We start from the raw sequence: 25867 nt of genomic DNA, 5'->3' as shown, positions 1-25867 counted from the left end.
GGGGTTGGAAATCCGTTACACTGTTTTGGGACTACCCTCCTCTCTCCTTCTTGCAAGGGCTTCTGGGAATCATAGTTCAGGGATTAGCTGTCTCTCTGCGGGGCCCCAGATGCTAGCCTTGTCACAATATATAGAATTTTGCCCTTAATACATGTACAAATATGCTGGTATTATAATCATGTAGGGGGGTAGCTATTAAGCTTTCTTAAGGCTTTAAGTTGCATTATTTATACCTTAATGCTACTTAAAGGGTTCTATTGCTACTTGACTTAATTTCCTACGGTTCCCACAGGTTACATAGTAATGAGATGCAAAACATGGAAATGCATGCTTTGCATCTTAGTAATATCCAAATACCCTAATGTGACTTGCGATGATAAACTGCAAGTTGAGTGAGCGCCAAAAAAAACATTGTAAAATAACCCCAACTTTTTGCTCCCAGCTTGAGTTTAAAGGGGCTGCCATACAGATTCTGCCCCCGCATTGAAGCCCTCCATCCCCCCAAAAGGTTCAAAGATCTCCTTCCCCCACCCCTATATGTCCCAATACCCCTAAAGGCGTAAGCTGGCAGTTCATTGGTGGTCCAAGGGGTCTTATATGGAAACATGATCCCTAACAGTAATAACATGTCTACTGCTAGAGGCACCATTTTGCAAAAGGTGCTGGACTAGGCAAGAGCAACTTTGCTTTGCTCTTGCATGAAGACCCTCCTGGAGCAACAATTAAGTACCATCTCACTCCTTTAGGGATATTGGGACATGTGGGGGTGGGGGAGGGAGGAGTGCAGGTCTTGGACCTTTTATGGGGTGGGAATATGCATGGGGGGAGGGCTTGAGGTCCTGGCCAAGAGTATCGGGCCGCAGCTTGGCAGCCAGATTCTCTAGGCCACTATAAAAGCAATGCTTGTTGGATGGCTTGCAAGCAATGTTATTCATCTACCATGCTAGTTATCAACCTGTGAGACTATTATACCTCAGGTTGCTGACTATAGCGGTAAATCAAGGTACGGTAAAAGGCAATCTCCCATTGCTTATTTGAATAGGCTCATGCTAGAAGAATTTAGGGCCCTATTCTATAAAGGTTATGCTCCTAAATTTATACTCTTAAATTACAAGCATAATCTATGTTCCTATATACATTTAGAGGCATAAAATAGGCTCCTAAACTTAGGAGTGTAAATATATGAGCATAAATTATGCTCATAAATGTAGGAGTGTAAATGATAGAAGCATAAATTTATGAACATAAACTGTGTAGAATAAGGCCCTTACTGCCAGATTCTATATAGCACTCCTAGAGATCCGCGCGTAACTTAATTGGCTTAACAAGCTAATCAGCACTGTTAACAGCACTTGCAATAGTAAGCACTAATTGCCAATAATTAGAATTTACGTGCAAAATTCACTAAGGGGGTCTTTTACTAAAGCTTAGCTCAAGTTATCTGCAGCAGGGCCCATTTTAGTCCTATGGGCCTTGCTTCAGAGAACTCGAGCTAAGCTTTAGTAAAAGACCCCCTAAGCGTATTTTGTACAAGAACTGTGCCTAAATTCTAATGCATGCAATTCAAAAGGGGCATAGCTATGGGTGGGGAAATGGGTGTTTCATGGGCATTTATATGGCCCAGTGCGCATAAATCTGCATGTGGGAATTTATGCCATGTTTTCATTGGTGTAAATAGAGATGCATAGTTTTAGGCACTGGGCTATCATCTAAACATATTCTATATACTGTGCCTAAATCTAGGTGCCACTTTAGGCAAAAATGTTTACCACACGGATTTTTTAGGCACCTTATATAGAATCTGGCCCTTAATGACTAAGGGGCCCTTTTACTAAGCCGTGTAAGCATGTACGCGAGCCCAATGCATGCCAAAATGGAGTTACCGCCCAAATACTGTGTGGCTCTTGCGGTAATTTCATTTTTGATGCGTGTCCGATACGCACATTTGAAAAATAGCTTTTATTTTTGGGCTCGCATAATGGACGTGCACCAAGTGGCATTTGGCGTGCGTAGGTCATTCTTTATCGTTAGGTCAATGGCTGGCGATAAGGTCTCAGACCCAAAATGGATGTGCGGCAATTTTGATTTTGCTGCAAGTCCATTTTTGGCAAAAAAAGGCCTTTTTTTACAGGCACATTAAAACATGGATTGGCACCCACCCAAAACCGCAAGCCATTTTTCAGCGAGCCTTTGTAAAAGGACCCCTAACATCTTTTACTTTAGAGTAAGTAATGTGAACATATTTTTGTTAGGTATGAGGTATAGGAATATGCTGAGCATATGGATGCAATGAGATATGGTGGTGTGACAATGGCAGCAAGTTGAATGTAATGTGTGTTAAAGTTATGGTTCTATGTTATTTTTTTTTCAGGATTTGGTTGCAATTTTATTTTTAATTTTTAATTATTATGGACTAGATTCTATATATGGCTCCTGAAATCCAGCACCAAAAATATTTACACCTAGGTATATTCTGTAAACTGCACCTAGATTTAGGCACAGTTTATAGAATATGCCTAATAGCCATGCCTGCACCTAACTCTAGGTGCATCCGTTTATGTAAATACTGGTGCATAAGTTAGGCATGAAGCAGGTATATTCTATAACTATGTGCATAGATTTTAGGAATGCTCATAGTCTGTCCATTCCACACACCCCTTTTTGGCAGCGTGCATTAAGATTTACAAGCACCAATTTACAGAATATGCCTAGCAAGTTGTGCACGTAAATTCGAATTAATGCCAGTTCATATCATTAATTGTTTAAGTGTCAATTATCTGTGCTGATTGGCTTATTAAGTAATTAAATTGCACATACAAATCCAGAATACGGCCACATTTCAAGCACAATTTCAGTGGCACTATATAGAATCTGGGGCTGTATATGTTATTTATGTAAATCTGCTTTGTATGAAGCAGTATAAATATATATGGGTATTAATATCAATCTATGTATATACCTCTGTTTATCTAAAAGTTTACATGCATATTTTTTTGTGTAAATGTTAGTACCTTTCTTATATAATTACCTCTATGGTGTGTGTTCTCTTGAATTAGAGAAAATAAGATATTTTTTATAACTAGAATTTTAACTAAAGGGCCCATTTTTTAAGCTGAGGCAAAAAATGGCCTTAGCATGCCCTTACGTAGGTCTTTCCCATGCACTAAGACCATTTTTAAAGCAGGGGCAGAATGGCCGATTTTCAGAATTTTCCATTAACGGCCACACACTAATTTTTCCACTAGAGATTGTCATTAACACATGAGACCCTACCACCACCTATTTTGTAAGCAGTAGGGACTCAGGCGCTAAACCTGTGCTAGTCACTTAATACACAGCAATACCTTTGCACTAACTGATTTGCATAGATGTACGTTTCTACCCCCTGTGCCAATAAATAACATTTATTTTTTTACCACGTAGGTAGTGCACGCACAAGGCAAAGTTACTGTGGGATGCCTCAACATGCCCCACAGTATACTATTTTTTTTCCTATGGTGAGCATGTGATAGTGCTTACCACAGCTTAGTAAAAGAGCACCTATGATTTTAGATTCATACTAAAAATTAGAAAGGCATGATTAATGCATCTTATTTATCTTTTGCTAGGTCCCGCTTACTGAGAAGGATGTGAAACCAGGCATGACTCTCCTCTTTGAACTATTTCTGTTGCATGGAGCCAATACTTACATTGATCGAGTTGTGGGCTGGGGTGCATTTCCTTTCTATGATGACAATTTTGTTATTTTGGAGGGAAAGTTTAAATGTCCCTTTTTGAGGGGTCATTACAATACCAAAATTGATCGTTTTCGTAAAATTGAAGATTTGATTCAGTCTGATGTGGACAACTGGTTATGCAACCTCTATTTTCAGGTATGTAAACTCAGATTCATTTTATTACCAGTATACTGGTGCTCTATTGATGGTTTTCAGAAGGTAATCCTATATTACAATGGTTCACAAAGTTGTTATTGGGGATCCCTGGCCAATCTGGTTTTCAGAATATCCACAACAAATATGTATGAAATAAACTTACATGAAATGGAGCCTATTTCATGAACAGTCTTACGAGGAGTACGGGTTATTGCTGTCCATAGTTCCTCTGTAACTCTACTATCCCCTTATCCCTGTTAAGGATGCTGATAAGACTGAAGGATGTTGAGAATAGCTATGCGAAGAGTGATGAGGATAAAGCAAATGTGCTAAACAAATACTTCTCTCCAGTGTGCATGGAAGGAAATCCAGGAGACGGATTGCAGTGGCTGCCGAAAGAATATCTGGGAATGGAGTGGATATTGCACCGTTCATGGAAAAAAGCATTTATAAACAGCTTGAGAATCTGAAAGTGGACAAAGCTATGGGGCAGGATGAGATACATCCCAGGATAGTGAGGGGGCTCAGAGAAGTCCTGGCGGGACATAAGTACATAAGTATTGCCATACTGGGAAAGATCAAAGGTCCATCGAGCCCAGCCTCCTGTTTCCAACAGTGGCCAATCCAGGTCACAAATACCTGGCAAGATCCCAAAAATGTACAAAACATTTTATACTGCTTATCCCAGAAATAGTGGATTTTCCCCAAGTCCATTTAATAACGGTCTATGGACTTTTCCTTTAGGAAGCCGTCCAAACCTTTTTAAAACTCCGCTAAGCTAACCGCCTTTACCACATTCTCTGGCAACGAATTCCAGAGTTTAATTACAAGTTGAGTGAAGAAATATTTTCTCCGATTCGTTTTAAATTTATTACATTGTAGCTTCATCGCATGCCCCCTAGTCCTAGTATTTTTGGAAGGCATGAACAGACGCTTCACATCTACCCGTTCAACTCCACTCATTATTTTATAAACCTCTATTATATCTCCCCTCAGCCGTCTTGTCTCTAAGCTGAAGAGCCCTAGCCGCTTTAGCCTTTCCTCATAGGGAAGTTGTCACATTCCCTTTATCATTTTTGTCGCCCTTCTCTGCACCTTTTCTAATTCCACTATATATTTTTTGAGATGTGGCGACCAGAATTGAACACAATATTTGAGGTGCGGTCGCACCATGGACCGATACAAAGGCATTATAACATCCTCATTTTTGTTTTCCATTCCTTTTCTAATAATACCTAACATTCTATTTGCTTTCTTAGTCGCAGCAGCACACTGAGCAGAAGGTTTCAACGTATCAACGACGACATCTAGATCCCTTTCTTGGTCCGTGACTCCTAACGTGGAACCTTGAATGACGTAGCTATAATTCGGGTTCCTCTTTCCCACATGCATCACTTTGCACTTGCTCACATTAAACGTCATCTGCCATTTAGATGCCCAGTCTCCCAGTCTCGTAAGGTCCTCTTTTAATTTTTCACAATCCTCCGGCGATTTAACGACTTTGAAGAACTTTGTGTCATCAGCAAATTTAATTACCTCACTAGTTACTCCCATCTCTAGGTCATTTATAAATATGTTAAGGATTTATTCCATAGATCTTTAAAGATGAGAGAGGTTCCGCAGGATTGGAGGTAAGCTGATATGGTCCCTCTTCACAAAAGTAGAGACAGGGAAGAGGTGGGAAACTACAGGCCAGTAAGCCTCAAGTCAGTGGTAGGGAAAATAATGAAGTTGCTGCTGATGGGGAAATATAATTCACTTTCTTGAAGCAAACGGGTTACAGGATCCAAGGTAACATGGCTTTTACCACAGGGAAATCCTTCCAAAAAAAATCTGATTGACTTCTTTGACTGGGTGACCAAGGAACTGGATCAAGGACATGTGCTAGATGTCATCTACTTGGATTTCAGCAAAGCCTTTGATATAGTCTCTCACAGAAGACTCATGATTAAGCTGAGAGTGCTGAACTTAGGACCCAAAGTGGTAAAATAGATTGGAAACTGGTTGGCCAATAGGCGACAGAGGGTGATGGTAAATGGAATCCGCTTGGAGGAAAGGAAGGTGAGTAGTGGAATGCCTCAGGGATCAGTGCTGGGGCAGATTCTGTTTAATATATTTGTGCGAGACTTTGATGAAGGGTTAGAAGGGAAATTTTGTTTTTTTTGTGGATGATACGAAGATAGCCAATAGAGTGGATACCCTGGTGAGAGTATAAACCATGAGAAGGTATCTCCAAACACTGGAAGAATGGTTAAGGGTCTGGTAGTTAAAATTTAACTAATCTGGATAGGAATTAGTTAAAATTTAATGCCAAGAAGTGCAGAGTGATGCACTTGGGGTGCAGAAATCCAGAAGAGATGTATCAGGAGGGGAGACATTGGTAAGCTCGGCTCAAGACAGGGACCTTGAGATGATGGAAAAGGAATGAAAATTTTATGGGGTTTGCATTTAAAGACATAGGAAGAGAGACTTGCTGACTCTGCTGCTCCCCAGTATCTCTCCACACTCGTCCTTCCCTACACCCCTTCCCGTGCACTCCGCTCCATGGATAAATCCTTCTTATCTGTTCCCTTCTCCACTATTGCCAACTCCAGACTTCGCACCTTCTGTCTGGCTGCACCCTACACCTGGAATAAACTTCCTGAGCCCCTACGTCTTGCCCCACCTTTAAATCTAGACTGAAAGCCCACCTCTTTAACATTGCTTTTGACTCGTAACCACTTGTAACCACTTGCCTCCACCTACCCTCCTCTCCTCCTTCCTGTACACATTAATTGATTTGATTTGCTTACTTTATTTTTTGTCTATTAGATTGTAAGCTCTTTGAGCAGGGACTGTCTTTCTTCTATGTTTGTGCAGCGCTGCGTATGCCTCGTAGTGCTATAGAAATGCTAAATAGTAGTAGTACGTAGTAGTAGTAGACCTGAACATCTATACCGTGGAGGAAAGGAGAAACAGGGGTGATATGATACAGATATTCAAATATTTAAAGGTATTAATCCGCAAACAAACTTTTTCCAGAGACGGAAAGGCGGTAGAACTAGAGGACATGAATTGAGGTTGAAAGGGGGTCAACTCAGGAATAATGTCTGGAAGTATTTTTTCACAGAGAGTGTGGTAGATACCTGCAATGCCCTCCTGTGGGAGATGGTGGAGATGCAAAAGGTAACAGAATTCAAAAATGCATGGGATAAACATAAAGGAATCCCGTATAGCGGAGATTAGATAGCAAAACCAGTAATTAGGAAACAAAGCCAGTACTGGGCAGACTTCTAGAAGTATTAATGACCATACACTAATTTTCTATGGTCTGTGCTCTGATCATAGCTGAATAGATTTGGATGGGCTGGAGTGGAGCTTTTCAGGGGCTTTGACAACAATTTCAGAAATTTTAGAACAAGAACAGTGCCAGGCAGACTTCTACAGTTTATGCCCTGAAAATGGCAAGGACAAATCGAGATCAGGTATACATATGAAGTATTACATACCATATGTAATGAGTGTATCTTGTTGGGCAGACTGGATGGACCGTACAGGTCTTTATCTGCAGTCATCAACTATATTTATAAAAAAAAAAATTATATATATATATACAGTGGGGGAAATAAGTATTTGATCCCTTGCTGATTTTGTAAGTTTGCCCACTGACAAAGACATGAGCAGCCCATAATTGAAGGGTAGGTTATTGGTAACAGTGAGAGATAGCACATCACAAATTAAATCCGGAAAATCACATTGTGGAAAGTATATGAATTTATTTGCATTCTGCAGAGGGAAATAAGTATTTAATCCCTCTGGCAAACAAGACCTAATACTTGGTGGCAAAACCCTTGTTGGCAAGCACAGCGGTCAGACGTCTTCTGTAGTTGATGATGAGGTTTGCACACATGTCAGGAGGAATTTTGGTCCACTCCTCTTTGCAGATCATCTCTAAATCATTAAGAGTTCTGGGCTGTTGCTTGGCAACTCGCAGCTTCAGCTCCCTCCATAAGTTTTCAATGGGATTAAGGTCTGGTGACTGGCTAGGCCACTCCATGACCCTAATGTGCTTCTTCCTGAGCCACTCCTTTGTTGCCTTGGCTGTATGTTTTGGGTCATTGTCGTGCTGGAAGACCCAGCCACGACCCATTTTTAAGGCCCTGGCGGAGGGAAGGAGGTTGTCACTCAGAATTGTACAGTACATGGCCCCATCCATTCTCCCATTGATGCGGTGAAGTAGTCCTGTGCCCTTAGCAGAGAAACACCCCCAAAACATAACATTTCCACCTCCATGCTTGACAGTGGGGACGGTGTTCTTTGGGTCATAGGCAGCATTTCTCTTCCTCCAAACACGGCGAGTTGAGTTCATGCCAAAGAGCTCAATTTTTGTCTCATCTGACCACAGCACCTTCTCCCAATCACTCTCGGCATCATCCAGGTGTTCACTGGCAAACTTCAGACGGGCCGTCACATGTGCCTTCCGGAGCAGGGGGACCTTGCGGGCACTGCAGGATTGCAATCCGTTATGTCGTAATGTGTTACCAATGGTTTTCGTGGTGACAGTGGTCCCAGCTGCCTTGAGATCATTGACAAGTTCCCCCCTTGTAGTTGTAGGCTGATTTCTAACCTTCCTCATGATCAAGGATACCCCACGAGGTGAGATTTTGCGTGGAGCCCCAGATCTTTGTCGATTGACAGTCATTTTGTACTTCTTCCATTTTCTTACTATGGCACCAACAGTTGTCTCCTTCTCGCCCAGCGTCTTACTGATGGTTTTGTAGCCCATTCCAGCCTTGTGCAGGTGTATGATCTTGTCCCTGACATCCTTAGACAGCTCCTTGCTCTTGGCCATTTTGTAGAGGTTAGAGTCTGACTGATTCACTGAGTCTGTGGACAGGTGTCTTTCATACAGGTGACCATTGCCGACAGCTGTCTGTCATGCAGGTAACGAGTTGATTTGGAGCATCTACCTGGTCTGTAGGGGCCAGATCTCTTACTGGTTGGTGGGGGATCAAATACTTATTTCCCTCTGCAGAATGCAAATAAATTCATATACTTTCCACAATGTGATTTTCCGGATTTAATTTGTGATGTGCTATCTCTCACTGTTACCAATAACCTACCCTTCAATTATGGGCTGCTCATGTTTTTGTCAGTGGGCAAACTTACAAAATCAGCAAGGGATCAAATACTTATTTCCCCCACTGTATATATATATATATATATATATATATATATGAAAATTGTTAACAGGATAGATACATTAGGGGGTTAAATACAATGAAATATGGTCAAAGACATGACAAGTATTTATTTAGATTTTGCTCACACCTTTTTCAGTAGTAGCTCAAGGTGAGTTACATTCAGGTACTCTGGATATTTCTCTGTCCCAGGAGGGCTCACAATCTAAGTTTGTACCTGAGGCAATGGAGGGTTAAGTGACTTGCCCAAGATCACAAGGAGCAGCAGTGGCCACCTCTGGATTTGAAGTGGCCACCTCTGGATTGCAAGACTGGTGCTCTAACCACTAGGCCACTCCTCCACTAAAACTATGTTTTAATCCAAGTAAATACAAACCATGCATTTGCATTGTAACACCTTTTATGGTGTCTTCAGTGCTGTTAGGCGGTGAAGACCCATACAGTGCCCCTGTGTATACCTGGATATTGGTTATTTCCTGGGAATTATAATAGAAGGCACTGAGGGAACCATAGGTGGGGGGAGGGGGGAGGAGTGGTACAATCCATAGTTAAGCACCGGAGTTATTTAGTTGTTTATAACTGGCAGTCATCTGAGCCCTGCTACAGTGGGAAGTATTTGGCTAAATGCCAGGAAATCTTATGTACAGTGTTGCTTGTTTGGTACCTATGCATAGTTGCTCACAGGGAATATGGAAGGTGTAATTCTGACAACCGGGGGGAGGGGTAGATAGACCACCAAACCCATAGTAAGCTGGAACTCAGCGGAGGAGTTGTAAGGTCTCTTGGGAAGTGTAGTTGGTAGAAGCCCCAATCAGAAACAGAAGCCCTCTGAGCTAGTACTTCAGAGTCAGCTGGGAGAGGGTGGGGCAGAGCCTACAGGTGCAGCTGCAACAGAGGAAATCCTCCTGGGGAAGAAGACAAGGGAGCAGTGAATACAGCTAGCAGGCAGGTTCTAGAAGCTAACCTGGATCTTGGTAGCTTATTGGCTGCCGCTTAAGGTATTTTTTAGAAATGTGTTTAGTCTCCCTGGACATTAATTGAACTTTGATGATGAATTAATAAAAAGACTCCAGCCCCATAGTTTAATTTTTGGACAATGTGTGTTGTGTTGAAGGGAGGAATTGTTAAACTGTTTGGGTTTGTTTGGTTGCTTGCCTATGAGCTCCCTGATGTGAAGGGGACATGGATGGAGCCTTTCTCTCTGCTCCAAGAAAGCCCAACCGGAGCAGAGGTGTGTGAGGGGCAGCAGCCATTTAACTACTACTACTACTAGTTAGCATTTCTAAAGCGCTACTAGGGTTATGCAGTGCTGTACAAGTTTAAACATGGGGATGGACAGTCCCTGCTCAAGAGAGCTTACAATCTAAAAAGGAATCTGGAAAGAAATACCAGTTTGAACTGATTTTTGGACATAATGCCAACCAAGAACTGGAGCTGAGAATGGTAACAATATTGCGAAATGAAGCCCTACTAAAGAACTGGTGTCAGCCATATGGCAGAGGTGCTTACAAACTGTGATGCTGCATAGCAGAGACAGTGCAATGTTTAAAGGTAAACACACTGCTCGTAATAAGAATTCTATGGATAAACTTTGGAGACTGTTGCTATAAGCGTAGAATAACTTACCTGAGTAATAGCGCTGGAGAAAATACTGGTACCCCATTGACTTTCTCATGATTCTCTTGCTTAGCCAAATGGCAGGGCTGGAATAAAAACCTGGCACAGATTCGAACTGTTTTACCTGTTTTGAATTCTGCTCTAAGCCTAGTTCTCGTGAAGGGAATTTGCTTTTGGTGACTGAGAGGACCCGAGCTGCAACTCCTAGGAGGGGAAGAAATAGCAGTCACCTAACAGGAAACAGACTTGGGGGTCATCATCGCTGATAACCTCAAATTAGTTAGTTAGTGTACGAAACAGTTGAGAAAGATAATAGAATGTTTGGATGCATTAAGAAAGATATCACTAGTAGAAAGAGGAATGTAATAATATCTCTCAACAGATTTCCACCTGCAATATTGTGGTCAGTTGTGGAGACCATATCTGTAGAATGACATTGATTACAGTAGAGGAGGGTTATTAAAATGGTCCACTGACTGCATTGCAAGCCATAGAGAAAGGTGAGGGGATTAAAGATGTTGCTACTCTTTGACAATAAGAAGGGAATGAGGACATAAAATGCAAAGTTGCAAATATCGATCAGTCTTCAATAAATTATCAGGAGGTAACTTATCTATAGAATGGAAAGTTCCAGAGCAAGGGGTTACTGGTGTGAAACTGAAGTGTAGAAAACACAAAAGAAATGTAAATTAATATGTTTTCACTGAGAGAGTGGTAATTGCCTGGAACAGAGTTCCAGTGGAGATTATTAGCTCCAAAACATTAGAAAATTTCAAGCATACATGAAAAAACATGTCAACTGCAGTTCTATAAAGCTGGTGCTTCAATTTAAGTACCAACAGCAAATGTATGTTACAGAATACTAACATTTCCATGCCTAACTGCTGCCAATTATTAAAAGTTACACACGTAAGTGGTAGAAGGGGCTCTTTACCATACACACACACACACACACACACCCCTATCTATCTATCTATCTATCTATCTATCTATCTATCTATCTATCTATCTATCTATCTATCTATCTATCATAGATACATACATACATTTTATATATATATATATATATATATATATATATATAGTCAGTTCACACATGCTGATTTGCGCATTTGAACGCAAATAAAATGCATGTTTATAAAAATTTATAACATCTACTTGGTTCCTGGTCTCAAAATCCATTTAGTTTTTATTCCTTCTCACCGTTTTGAATATGGAGGGTCTTTTAGTAAGGCGCGCTCACGTTTTTGGCTTTTGCTAAAATTGTGAGCACGTTAAATGTTAGAGACGCCAATGCATTCCTATGGGCATCTCTAACGTTTAGCGCACCCACAATTTTAGCACGCGCTAAAACGTGTGCACGTCTTAGTAAAAGACGCCTTTAGTTAGTATAATTGTGCACTACTGTTCAGGAAGAAGCTGTTGACTTAGATATTTGCCTGGATGGCTACAACAAGGTGCAGATAAACAGAAAAGCCATCGTTTTTTGCCTGAAGCAGTGGTGAATATAGTACATTATATACTGGATGTTCTCCTAGGTGACCATTCCTTCCATATGCTGTGACAGGTGGCCAGCCTTCTCCCCCATACTTTGAGGACATGCATACCCCACTTACTTTTACAAAGGAGATAGAGAGGGGAAATGGCATGTCCAAGAAGCATGATGGGCAGATTCTCAACCAGGTTTAAACCTCCTTAAGCTGGCTACCCATCATCCTACCCTATACTTCTATCTCCTTAATTCTTCAGCCCTGCTACCTCATTCACATGGCAGTCTCACTGCTGCCTTCCTTCCTGAAATTACTAAGCAGTTTTGTCCAGCAAATGACACTCTTCCCATTCTTTCTGTTTTCACTCAGACCATCCTTATCCTTTCTCTTGTCTTCCCACCCATCCTTTCATTGCTCTGCATGCTGGATTTTTGCCTTCCTTTGTGGACTGTGCTTCTAAGAGAGTCTATGCATTCTGATTGGGAAATACTGTGCCAGGTGTTTAGTATTGTCACATATTGTGCAATTGCATAAGGATTTTGCTTTGAATTATTACTTTTCACATCTCTGACAAGTTTTTATTTTAATAGATAAAACATCCATGGTATTTACATGACCAGAAGAAATATGATTTATGCATTCCACATCCTACTGAATTTCTTGCATTTTCAAATGCTAATGGGAAGAAATTGGTTTCAGAAGAAGTAAAAATATTTTGGGCTCAAGATGGTGAGTTGAAAACCTAATACAAAAGTGTAGTGTCCCACCCAAAATGCACCTTCACCACAAGGTTTGTCTTTTTTGTATTCATAATAATAAGCCTAGTTTGCCAAAAAAACAAAAAAAATTCTGCAGGAAAAAAACCTGACTATATCCAATCTCTAAAACTTGCTATTCAGGGTCACTGTCATGCTTATTTTTGAAAGAGAAGGACGCCTATCTGTCGACACAAATTGGAATATGGGTGTGCTTCTCACAGGGACTCCCAAATTGGCATAATCGAAAGCCGAATTTGGGCGTCCCCAACTGCTTTCCGTCGCAGGGATGACCAAAGTTAACGGGGGCATGTCAGAGGCGTAGCGAAGGCGGGACTTGGGCGTGCCTAACATATGGCACGCCCACGACCTATAATAGAAAAAAAGGGCGTCCCTGATGAGCACTTGGATGACTTTACCTGGTCCTGCTTTCTTATGACCAAGCCACAAAAAGGTGCCGGAACTGACCAGATGACCACCGGAGAGAATCGGGGATGACCTCCCCTTACTCCCCCAGTGGTCACTAACCCCCTCCCACCTTCAAAAATATTTTGTGCCAGCCTCTATGCCAGCCTCAGATGTCATACTCAGGTCCGTCACAACAGTATGCAGGTACCTGGAGCAGTTTTAGTGGGTGCAGTGTACTTCAGGCAGGCGGACCCAGGCCCACCCCCCCCCCACCTGTTACACTTGTGGTGGTAGATGTGAGCCCTCTAAAACCCACCACAAACCCACTGTACCTACATCTTGGTGCCCCCTTCACCCGTAAGGGCTATGGTAGTGGTGTACAGTTGTGGGTAGTGGGTTTGGGGGGCTCAGCACACAAGGTAAGGGAGCTATGTACCTGGGAGCAATTTATGAAGTCCACTGCAGTGTCCCCTAGGGTGCCCGGTTGGTGTCCTGGTATGTCAGGGGGACCAGTGCACTACGAATGCTGACTCCTCCCATGACCAAAAGGCTCGCATTTGGTCGTTTCTGAGATGGGTGTCCTTGGTTTCCATTATCACCGAAAATCAGAAACGACCAAGTCTAGGGACAAGCATCTCTAAGGACGACCTAAATGTCAGGATTTGGGCGTCCCTGACCGTATTATCGAAACGAAAGATGGACATCCATCTTGTTTTGATAATACGGGTTTCGCCACCCCTTCGCCAGGACATTTTGCGAGGACGTCATCAGCAAAACTTGGGCATCCCTTTCGATCATGCCCCTCTGTATATCCCAGGATAACTGAATAAACCCTCACTTCAAAAGTTTATAAGCTGGTTCTTCCTTTGAATAAAGTAATACATTATGAACTTTATTATAATATACATAATCCATTTTGTTCCTTTTTACATACGAGGGGTAGTTTTATCTTTTGATTTTTTTGTTTGTTTGTTTTATATATAGTTTAGTGTAGCTACAAATGAGTGAGCCTGGCAAAAAGCCATTACTAAGCAGGCATCCACTGGTAGCACTGCCTACTTTGGACTCTTTGTAACATTTATTTATTTATGGTCATTTATACCCCGCCTTTTGCAGCCCCAAAGCGGCTTACAATGAACTAATTAAAATAAATACATTACGGTTACATTTCAGTAGTTAGGGCGTAGGTAAGAAGGGAAAGGTACGGGAGGCAAAGATGGACGGCAGAAGTCCAGGTGGGCCAAGAGGGATGATGGAAATCCAGGCTGACACGAATAGTTCCAGCAAGGTGATCCCCACACGGGGACTGTGACAGGGCCCAGGTGGTACAAATGAAGCAATGAAGAACCAGCAACAGCATGCAGAGGCCGGACAAAGCTGGAGGCAGGCATCCACTGCGACGGAGTCAGCAGAGCAGGAAACAAGATAGCAGACCAAACGGTCATCCTCCACATCCCCAACCATCAGGGCTCTCCAAGCCTGGGACCTCCTCCACTGTGACTCCACCTGGCCGACCGAAGAGGAAGAGCTGGGGAACAAATCCAACAGGTGGCTAGAAGATCGTGAAGGCAGCAGACTCCCCGACGGATAAGATTACGAGCGGGGGAGGCAACAGCATAGCACCCAGCAGTCAGCAGTCGAGCGGCAGCGACAGGGGGCTCAAGCACAGCACGCCGGGGCAGTCCCACAGAGCAATTGAAACCGGCAACACGGACGGATCGAGAGAAGCTAGTTTGAATATAACTGTGTGGTTAATGTTTATTTGTTTTTTTAAATACTTGCCATGGTGGGCAGGATCACGGGCTGCTTCCAGTTGGTGGCAGTTGGAGCACTCGGAGAGGTAGGGAAAGTGAGTGCCATAGCTCTCTGCTTTCTGCCCCAGCAGTCTAGCATCGTAGTCTCGCCTTTCAATCCTGCCTTTTCACAGCTCCAGCATTTCTCCCATTTGATGCCCACCCACCCCTCCTCCCCCACCCCAAACTTCCAGCCCTGGAGACATCCCTTTGCTGAAAGCTGCCTCTTCAGATGCAACCTCCTGTAGGGACATGGCAGAGGGAAGGCCCTGGGCCTGACAGTAGCAATGTGTCTTCACCACTGCCACTGCCAGTGACTGATCACAAGTTTAGAGTTATGTGGAGGAAGGGGAGAAGGAGAGATGCCAGAGATGTCAAACTATGGGGGAAAAAGAGGTAGAGAGACCAGACCCCCAAGATGGGGGAAGAAGAGTAAAAGTGGTAAGATCCCCAAGATGGGGGTGGAGGAGAGATGCAAGATCTGCAAGGGAGGCAGAAAGAAAGAAATGCCAGATCTATGGGTGGAGATAGAAATGCTTGACCCATGAGGGAGGAGAGGGAAATATACCAGACTCCTTAGGGGGAGAGAGGAGGAAAGGGTGTATCCCACATTTTCCCACCTATTTGCAGGCTCAATGTGGCTTACAGAGACCTGTTATGGCATCACCATGCCAGGGTAGAGAATACAATGTTGTTACAAAGGAGTCAAGGAAAACAAGAAGATTTAGTCAAGCCGTTATAAAGAGATACATTTTGAATAAAGGTGGGTGTGTTATGTTGGTTATGTGTTTTCGTGGTAGGCTTTGTTAAAGAGATAGGTCTTCAGAGATTTACGGAAGTTAGTTAATTCGTTGATCACTTTCAAGTGGGTTGGAAGTGCATTCCACAGCTGTGTACTTATATAGGAGAAGCTGGTCGCGTGTGTTAGTTTGTATTTTAATCCTTTGCAGCTTGGGAAGTGGAGGTTGAGAAAGGTGCAGGAAGATCTTTTAGCATTTCCGGGTGGCAAGTCCACGAGGTCTAGCATGTAGGTTGGAGCATCTCCGTGAATGATTTTATGGACAATCGTGCAGATCTTGAACGCGATACGTTCTTTAAGTGGTAGCCAGTGTAGTTTCTTTCTTAGGGGTTTCGCACTTTCATATTTTGTTTTGCCAAATATGAGTCTGGCAGTGGTATTCTGGGCTGTTTGAAGTTTCTTGATGGTTTGTTCTTTACAGCCGGCGTAGAGTGTATTGCAATAGTCCAGGTGACTTAAAACCATTGATTGTACCAAGTTCCGAAAAATGGCTCTTGGGAAGAACGGTTTTACTCTTTTGAGTTTCCACATGGAGTGGAACATTTTCTTAGTTGTATTGTTCACGTGATTTTCAAGTGTGAGATTTCGGTCAATGGTAACACCCGGAATTTTCAGACTGTTTGAGACGGGGAGGGAGAAGTTTGGGGTGGTTATGGTGGTGAAGTTGTTTGTATTGTGCTGTGAAGTGAGTATAAGACATTGTGTTTTTTCCGCGTTGAGTTTTAGCTGAAATGCGTTCGCCCATGAGTGCATGATTTGGAAGCTTTGGTTGATTTCGTTGGTGATTTCTTTTAGGTCATGTTTGAAAGGGATGTAAATTGTGACATCGTCTGCATATATGTATGGGTTGAGGTTATAATTGTCTAATAGCTTGGCTAGGGGTATCATAATTAGACTAAAGAGGGCTGGTGAGAGGGGGGATCCTTGTGGAACTCTGCATTTAGGTGTCCATGGGGTTGATATCTCCGCGTTAGTTGTTACTTGGTATGATTTTGTTGTCAGGAATCCTCTAAACCAGCTAAGCACGTTACCTCCAACTCCAAAGTATTCCAGGATGTGTAATAATATTCCATGGTTGATCATGTCAAAGGCGCTGGTCATGTCAAATTGTAGGAGAAGTATGTTAGTGCCGGTTGCTATGGTCTGTTTGAATTTATTCATTAGAGTTACTAGTACTGTTTCTGTGCTGTGGTTCGATCGAAATCCTGATTGAAATTCGTGCAAAATTGAGTATTTATTTAGGTGGTTAGTGAGCTGTTTCATCACTGCGCCTTCCATAAGTTTAGTTATCAAAATTTAAAAGATATATTCTTTTCTCATGCATTTCCCTCAGTCAATTCCGTTTAATGTTTCATCCATAATCACTGTATTGCACCTTATGTTCTTACCTCCCCCATCCCTTTTGCAATTTTTATTGTAATCTTTACCAATCAGTTTGCTCACTTGTTTTTTCAATTTTTTGTCCTATTATGTGCTAGTATTTGTCTTCCCTCCCCTTCCCAGATTTTTAGTTATTATATTTTATATTTTTTGTAAACCACTTAGCAGTCTTTTGTACTAATTTGCAATATATCAACTAATTAATGGAAATGGAAATGTCAGTGCATTAGCTTATTAGCAAATCCATGCCCATTCTCCACCCCTAAATCTTAACCAGCTCACCCCCAAACTACATAAAAAATATTTTTATTGTTGGATCTATCTGGAAAAGGAGCAAAATATCCCTAAAGAAAGCACCAGGCTTATAGGGTAAGCTCAGCAATCACCATTACAAACATTTCCCTCAGCACTTTCCACACCAACACTCCCCCCTTGGTGCTGGGCTTCTTACTCTCCCTTTCAAACCAGTTCCTTCCCCCCATTCATAGGCGCCCTGTATAAGAGGCTTGGGGAGGCTAAGCCTCCCCAGCCCAATCGTCGACTTTCGCTTGTGGTGCAGCCCACCTCCCGCCCCGCGCATTTTCATCTTTTATTTCCGTGGCAGCAACGTCAATGAAGAAAAAGACTACAGGCTCGCCGCCAGCTTCTCCCTTCTCTCTGTACACAGTGTCCCGCTCTTGCGGAAACAGGAAATGCATCACTGCAGAAGGCGGGACACTGTGTGCAGAGAGAAGGGAGAAGCTGGCGGCGAGCCTGTAGTCTTTTTCTTCATTGACGTCGCTGCCACGGAGCGTATTGAGGTAAGCTCCGCCCCCTTTAGCCTCCCCAAACAGTTGGGCTACTGACTGTCTATGCCCCCAGTAGCTCTGAAGGAGGGGCTCTCATCATTTTAGTAATCCCCAATATAATGGAGGATTACATATACTTAATTTATTTAAGCAAGTGTTTTGAAACTACAAGATAAAAGGTAATTGAAAAATATTTTGGATTGATGACGATTGATGATCTTACTCTATAAGCCCAGTGCTTGCTTTAGGGATATTTGGTCCATTTTCTGGTAGATCCGACAATAAACATATTTTTGATGTAGTTTGTAGGTGAGCTGTTTAAGGTTTTGGGATATGTGCTTATGCTCCTGTGCTTGAATAACCCGGCGGTGATCATGCAGCACCACGCACTACATGGTTACCACCAAGTTAATGTAGGAGCTCTTACTGCCACCTCAATGGGTCACAGTAAATGCTTTCCCCGACATGGCCACACAGTAAGAGCAATCTTACCGCATGGCCATGGTTATTTTCAGCCTTTTTACCTGCTGCAGTAAAAAGGGCCGCAGTGCATGGCAAAAACCACTCTCACAGGGCCCTTTTTACTGTAGCTTAGTAAGAGGACCCCCAAGGTGCCTGTTGGCACCTAATGCAGCTTAGAAAAATGGCCCTTTAATGAACCATATGCTCACTAAGGAATGTACATCACTATGCACTATGGAAGTCTGTGCGCAATTTTAGCTGCTCTAAGAAGGGTTTCTTCTGACAGGCTTGGTATTTACTTGGGAATTGATTTTGAAAATTTTACTCACTATGTTCAGATCTTCATAACATATCTAAGAAAAAAAAAAACCAAAACATTTGTTTGACAGATAGCTGCATCCTTTATCTGTATTTATTTTATTTTTTTAGCGGCTTCCTAAAGATATTATTAGTATTTAATATCCCCTATGGGTTTGTTTGGTGACACATCAGTAAAACACTATGCTGTTTCTGCCCGTGATATGTTGCTAAGAGATTTAATAATGGGTAAACAAACACAACATGTGGTAATCCGTTTCAAATTAAAAGTTTATTAAATGCTAGGTTGATGACTTTCTGGCTATTTACAATTAGAGGAGTGAACCCTAGGGAAGTTGAGATCACACGCTGAAAATCACTACAGCAGCCATTCCAGCAGAAAAATAAAATGTGTTTATGATCTGCTGAAAGCTGCCACACTTTGATGTACCCCATAAATATTATATATATTTTATAAATGGTAATGAACTATATTGTCTTTCAGATTTCCAGTACGAGCCAGAACATGTGCTGGCATAATGTCTGCTGGATCTTTTGCCAAACAATACCTAAATTAACTCTCTAAGCCTGTTCTCCTTGGTTTGCAGAGATTTCCTGTTCTCTTTCTGTTAAAGTAGTTACTGTAATCTTGTGAGTTGTGGACCCAGCTTTTGATGTTTCATGGTTTAAGTATTTATCAAATAGCAGCATAACATTTTAGAGGAAGAATTAACATCCTTTGTGGTTACATACAGTGACATAAATTCTACCCAAGCAGCTACCATATGGGTCCTTTTACTAAGGTGCACTGAAAAATGGCTTGCGGTAGTGTAGGTGTGGATTTTGGGCACACGCTGATCCATTTTTTAGCATGCCTGTAAAAAAAGGTCTTTTTAAAATTTTTGATGAAAATGCACGTGCAGCAAAATAAAAATTGCCGTGCCTCCATTTTGGGTCTGAGATCTTACCACCAGCCATTGACCTAGTGGTAAAGATTCACATGGTAACGTGGTACTAATGACCTATGCGCGCCACAAGGCACTTGGCGCGCGTCCATTACATGTGCCCAAAAATAAAAAAACAAATTTTCAGACACGCATATCAGACGTGCACCAAAAATGAAATTACCGTAAGAGCCACGCGGTAGTCGGGCGGTAACTCCATTTTGGTGCTCGTTGGGTGTGCGTAGACGCTTACATGGCTTAGTAAAAGGGCCCCATAGTGTGTGTGTTGGGAAGGGCAGTCAAGAAAGAGGCCCAGTGACCCAGCACTGCAGTGGTGGAGATGGAGGGTATCAAATATGACTTAATTTTAAATAAGTTCTTGTACCACCTCCCTCCTGCTTTCGCCAATAAAAATGCTCTCTCCTCACAGCCAGAGACCTCACTTTCCACTGCTGGGCTGAGGTTTCTCAATAACAGCTGCAAAATCGCACAGATGTAATCAAGAGACTTTGGCCCAGAAACAAAAGATAAGTGTCCTCCTGCCAGGAGAGAGTACATTTATTGGAAAAAGTGGAAGGGAAGCTGTAGGGCAACATTTAAAATGTTTGCTGTGCTCGGTCTTCTTAACGTTTAGGAGTCCTAGAGGTTCATCAATAAAAGGAGGGAGGGGATAACCCTTCCCCTGCTGTTGCCGACTCTACAACTGCCATGTGGGGCTCTCAGCTAAATTTTGTTTGGGGGCCCCTCATCTCAACTTACGCCAGTAGCCAGATAATATCCTACAGACTTTTGGCATTAGTCTCACTTACTAGGTAAAGGACTGGCATTTTTTTTGTTCTGTTTCTAATTCAGATAATATTACCAGACTCAATACCAGTTATCTTGTAAGAACTTCACAGTGAGTACTTTGGAAAAGCAAACTTTTTTTTTCTGGCTTTCATGGTAGCACAACACTAAGATAAAATCTAACTTAGGGCTAATTTTATAACTGCCAACATTGCTGAAAAGCATGTGTGACCTTTAGGATTTTGAAACCTAAACTATGCCCATACTTCCACTTTAAATTATGCCAGGAAAACAGTATCCACACATATTCACACCTGCAATTTGCGCAGATGATTCTTTTTAAACTAAAAATTCACATATACCTTTGCATTTTTCAATGATATGTTTAATTCTAAGGGGGTTGTTTACTAAAGCTTAGCTCGAGTTATCTGTAGCAGGGCCCATAGGAATAAAATGGGCCCTGCTGCAGATATCTCAAGCTAAGCTTTTGTAAATAGGGGGTAAATCTTGCCCAACTCCTCATCCGGGAACACCTCCTCCTATATTATAGATGAAGGGCACTACACTTGTACCCTTAATCTACACATAAGGGCCCTTTTGCTTATATTGCAGTAAAGTGCACACTTTCCATGTGTTAGCTACCCCAACTATAGCACGGGAAGTACAAAGCCAGTGCAATACATTCAGGAGGCATGGCTTGCATTTAACATAGAAACATGATGGCAGATAAAGGCCATATGACCCATCTAGTCTGCCCATCCTCTGTAACCCCCAATTCTACCTGTTCCTAAGCGATCCCACATGCTTATCCCATGCCTTTTAAAATTCTAGAACAGTCCTCGACTCCACCACCTCCACCGGGAGGCCATTCCACGCCTCCACCACATTGCTTAGGTCCCCTCTTCTGATTCCCACCTGCCCCTTACCCATGTTTGAACCCCCCCCAACATCATAGTCTTCCTCCCACCCCCCAGACATCCATGCCCCTCCTATAATGTATACGCCCCGCCCCTCCATATGAAAACTGTACTTTCCTGATCCCTCCCCCCCAAGAAAATATTGGTGTGTTGTGTATAGATCCTATATATCTTGATTATTAGTGATGAAATTTCTGTTATTTTTCCTCCATTATTCTCAATGTGAACTTTTTTTTTACATTTTATTCTTGTGCCTTTTCTCTTTTGGAATGTAAGATTTTAAAAGCAAATAAAAACATAAAATAATATAAAATGCTGTGGATTTACAAATGACCACAACTGGCAAATCGGTCTAAGCTGCAAACATGTTTGTATCACAACCAAAGCCACCTGAACCTCCATTGAAAAAAAAATAATCCAATATCTCTTTTAAACTACATACTTCTGATTATAAAGGAATAGCCACATCCTTTAAGGTCAGAGAAAATGAATCAGCTGCTCTGTGGAAACTGTTCACTCAAATGATCTCAGTTTTCTCAAAATTCAGCTGTAAGTTGCTGGTCTCTAACCACCTTCTCAAGTCCCAAATGTAGTCTTCCAGCAGGCCCAAGACCTCAGTAAAATCCTGTTTGCCTAGATAACATCTGCTTATATGTATGGCTAAAGACAAAAAATCCAACAACATTAGCTACTGAGCGAGTGCACATGATGCATAAAATGGGCTACGGGATGATCCCTGTGGAGTGTCCACCCAAGAGGTATAGGTTTTGATTGTTACCCCAATTAAAAACTACAAATGAACTATCTGGAAGAAAAGTATTGAACAGAGTCTCAACAGTGCCCTGAAGTCCAGGAAATGGAACTTGTCCACTAACACCATGATTCATGGTATCAAAAATCTCTGACATATTAATGAGAACCAATACACCCTTTTGAAAAATATCAGTAGAGCGAGACATGACATGGGTCAAATATAGATCTCAGAAACACTAAATATCACTCCTTTTTATACAATCTAGATTGTATAAAAGGAGTGATATTTAGTGTTTCTGAGATATATTATTACACTCCGGGCAATTTAAGATTTTTTGATTATTCAAATATAGATCTACCATTTGCAAAGCAATTAGTGAGTCTCTCTACCTCCTCCATAGTAGGAAGAAACAATTTAGCAAGACATGTTCACCTATAGATCCTTCGCCAATGGTGTCCAAGGGCTAAAATACTTCAGAAGAACCAGGCTCATCTGGCTGAACGTTAATTAAACGTAAGCAAATATCATTCCTGATTTTTCTCTTTCTAGGCACTTTTCAGCATTTTTAAATATTCATATATATGGTTTACTTTTATTATTCAATGTTATACTATCAGAATGAGTCACAGATAATTATCTGGTGGTTTGTTTGTTCATTTATTTACGTTATACATTTTTACTTAATGTCTGTTATTTTACTCACCATATTTATGTTCATGATATATTTGTAACAATATTTTCTATTTGTTTCATTGTTCAACTTAGGTTATAAAGACCCCTGAGGCAGGCCTTAGGGCCGAAACACGGCCGTGTTGGGTCATTCTTATGTACATCAGGTTTTTAAATTTTTAATTTTCATGTGAATAAAAAATTTTTTTGGTATCCTCATCCACTCTCCTCACTTTTTGTTTTATACTCCACGGTTTCGTGAGGGTTTTCACCTCCTTTTTGGTTTTTGTTTTGATTAAAATTGTCTACCAAGCACAGGGTAGGAAGTTTTGCAGTTCAGCTTAGATAAAAAATTAACAATTTCACTCCTTGCAATAGGAGCACTGGGGGCACAAATATCAGATTCATATCCTCACAAACCTATACCCAAAATAGACATCTTTAGAACTGTTCCAAAAATAAATGTAGCCCCTCCCCATCCTCCCACATTTCACTAATCTTATCTGAAGTATGATATATGAATCCTTGGGACAGAGTTGCTGCAAAATAGGGCCTCCTCTGTCAATGAGTCAGATTTCAGTTATAAAGAGTAAGTTTAGACTATAATCTTGTATTAGATAATTAAGAATAAAGGCCTTCAAGAAACGCTTATTTTTCTCAAAGGGCAGACAACAATTCCACCAGCAGATTCTGGTCCATAAGGCCCTGTAGACATCCCTAGCCATAGAGACTTACACAATAGCCAGGATGACCTGTCACATCTCCCTTTCTTTAACAGTTTTTCTTAATAACTCGGCCAAAAAATGTCCTGGTGGGTACCATGATCTGTGGCAGTTCCACAGATGTGTGTAGCCCAATCTAGATCTTTCACAGCAATTGGGGACTCATGACTCAGTTGAATAAGCCAGGATATTCTCTTCTCAGATCTATTCTCCATTTTGACCAAAAATGAGTGATATGGGAGTTGTTTGATAACCTCTGCCTTGCTCCAGTCATTGTTGTCATCAGTTTTGACCTGGACAGTCTGGTCTTATTCCAGGACTGGTCTTTCCTTGACCTTGTACTAGTAGGCCTGTTTGCCCTTAGCTGCCTTTAAGTGGTGATGAATTGTTTGTGCTGATGAAGTCTCCAGCAGAGCATTCATAGTAGGTAGAAGAATTCAGGTCCATTGTACAAACATGATTTGAACTAGAGATTCTCCTATTGCCTCAGATAGGATATTCTTCCAATTCAGTAGACAAAGAAACTAATCAAGTTGGGCATCAGAGGATTTGTATAACTTTGTTGTTCAGTGGTTTCAGTCTTCCTATTTGATTGAGGGTATCTGAGGGAGGACATTGTATATCAAAATTCCTAGAGTTGCACAAATTCTACAAAGTTTCTGGAGTTGGAGAGTTATCACTAAACACCTTTTCTGGATTTTCATGATGTACAAAATACTTTTCAGGCAATATATTATGTTTTTGCACTTCTTCTTGTCCAGGTGATCAGTTGAGTACCTCCTGGTAATGGACTAGTTGTGCAGTTTCAAAGTAATTGCACAACTAGTCCATTACTAGGAGGTACACAACTTCCTTGAATTGCCACATTTCTGTAGGTGCTGGATGAGGCCATAGGGGTTCTCAGGTAGTGTCCAACTGGATCTTGGAATATATATAGCACATCTTGACAAAGATCTCAATTTCATGATTTATGGATGGCCAGAAAAGTACCTCTCTATCATGTTTATGCATCTGTTGATACCAATATGTCTTTCATGAATTCTTAAAAGTCTCTTTTGCCTGGCTGCAAAAAGTCATTGGGGTCAATATGCAGACCGCGTGAGTTAGACCGGCTAACTCCTGCAGTCAGTACAAACCCTAAATATTCAGTGCCAGGCCGTTTCCAGTGACAGGCATTGAATATCCAGTTTATTTTTAGCCAGTTTAAAGATAATTGATTAAGCTGATATTCAGCGCTAGCTGGTTATCTTTGAAACAGATAAAGATACCCCCACATTTTCCGCTAAACCAACTTTAAAAATCAGCAGCAGACATCCAGCCTCCCACACTCAGAGGCATGGCGATGACAGGTAGTAAGAGGAGAGGACCCCCACCCATGGAGGATCCCAAGCACTGGTAGAGTGGGAGAAACACCAGGAGATGCGGAGGTGAGCCAGGACTCAAGAGGCACAGTGGCAACTGTGATACTGATTTGAACTGTCAACATAAAAACTCAGTTTAGTGGGTCAACAATGATCACTTTGTTTCTTGTATATATTGCAGTTCAAAGATATATCAGAAGTTTCATTCTGCATAGTATTTTAGGTGCAGTGGCAAGGGTTTCTTGAAGATGGATAGCAGTGGCTTGTGATCAGGTTGAATAGATTTAGGTATGAAAACTCTCCAATGCATAAACTATGGCCAGAAGATTTTTCTGTTTGGGCATAGTGTTGCTCTACTTTTGTCAACTTTCAGGATACATATGCAATTATTGGCACTAATTGGCATTAATTAGAATTTACAGGCACAACTGTCTAAATGTATTCTTTAAAGTGATTTGTGTAAATTATATGGTGCATAGCTGAAAAGGCATGGCCATGGGCATGGAATGGGCAGTTCATGGGCAGTTCTGAAATCTATGTGTATTGTTATACAATAAACCCAGTTCATGCCTAATTTAGGCGTTGCCATTTACAGCAAGTTTTACTGCCCATGACTAAAATTAGTCATGAGGATGAACGCTTGACATATTCTATAAATTTTGCTGAAATTTAGGCGTATTTTTTCAGTGCCGATTTTTTAGGTGTGATATACAGAATCTCTCTCTTAATGGGTATTCCCTTAATTAAGTATAGTTACCAGTGAGTGCCTCTCAGAAGCAGGCTTGATGCTGAAACACTTAGATTTTTGTGAACGTCGGGTGTTATTACATACCTCAGCGCTGAACCTTTAAACAAGACAAATGGTGCTATTTT

At 41.6% G+C, this 25867-nt stretch overlaps 1 protein-coding gene across 1 annotated transcript in view; it reads left to right on the top strand.

Annotated features, from left to right (window-relative positions):
• LOC115477898 overlaps window positions 1–25867 on the top strand; it is a 289839-nt gene that overhangs the window by 13848 nt on the left and 250124 nt on the right. Inside the window, exon 3 of the mRNA XM_030215065.1 lies at window positions 3609–3872. Coding sequence (XP_030070925.1) covers window positions 3609–3872 — 264 coding nt within the window. The remainder of the gene's footprint in view (window positions 1–3608; window positions 3873–25867) is intronic.

The sequence above is a fragment of the Microcaecilia unicolor genome, chromosome 1, assembly GCF_901765095.1.
Source record: "Microcaecilia unicolor chromosome 1, aMicUni1.1, whole genome shotgun sequence".
Lineage (NCBI taxonomy): Eukaryota > Metazoa > Chordata > Amphibia > Gymnophiona > Siphonopidae > Microcaecilia > Microcaecilia unicolor.
The sequence above is the reverse complement of the archived record's forward strand: the minus strand, read 5'-3'. Positions and strand labels throughout refer to the sequence as shown.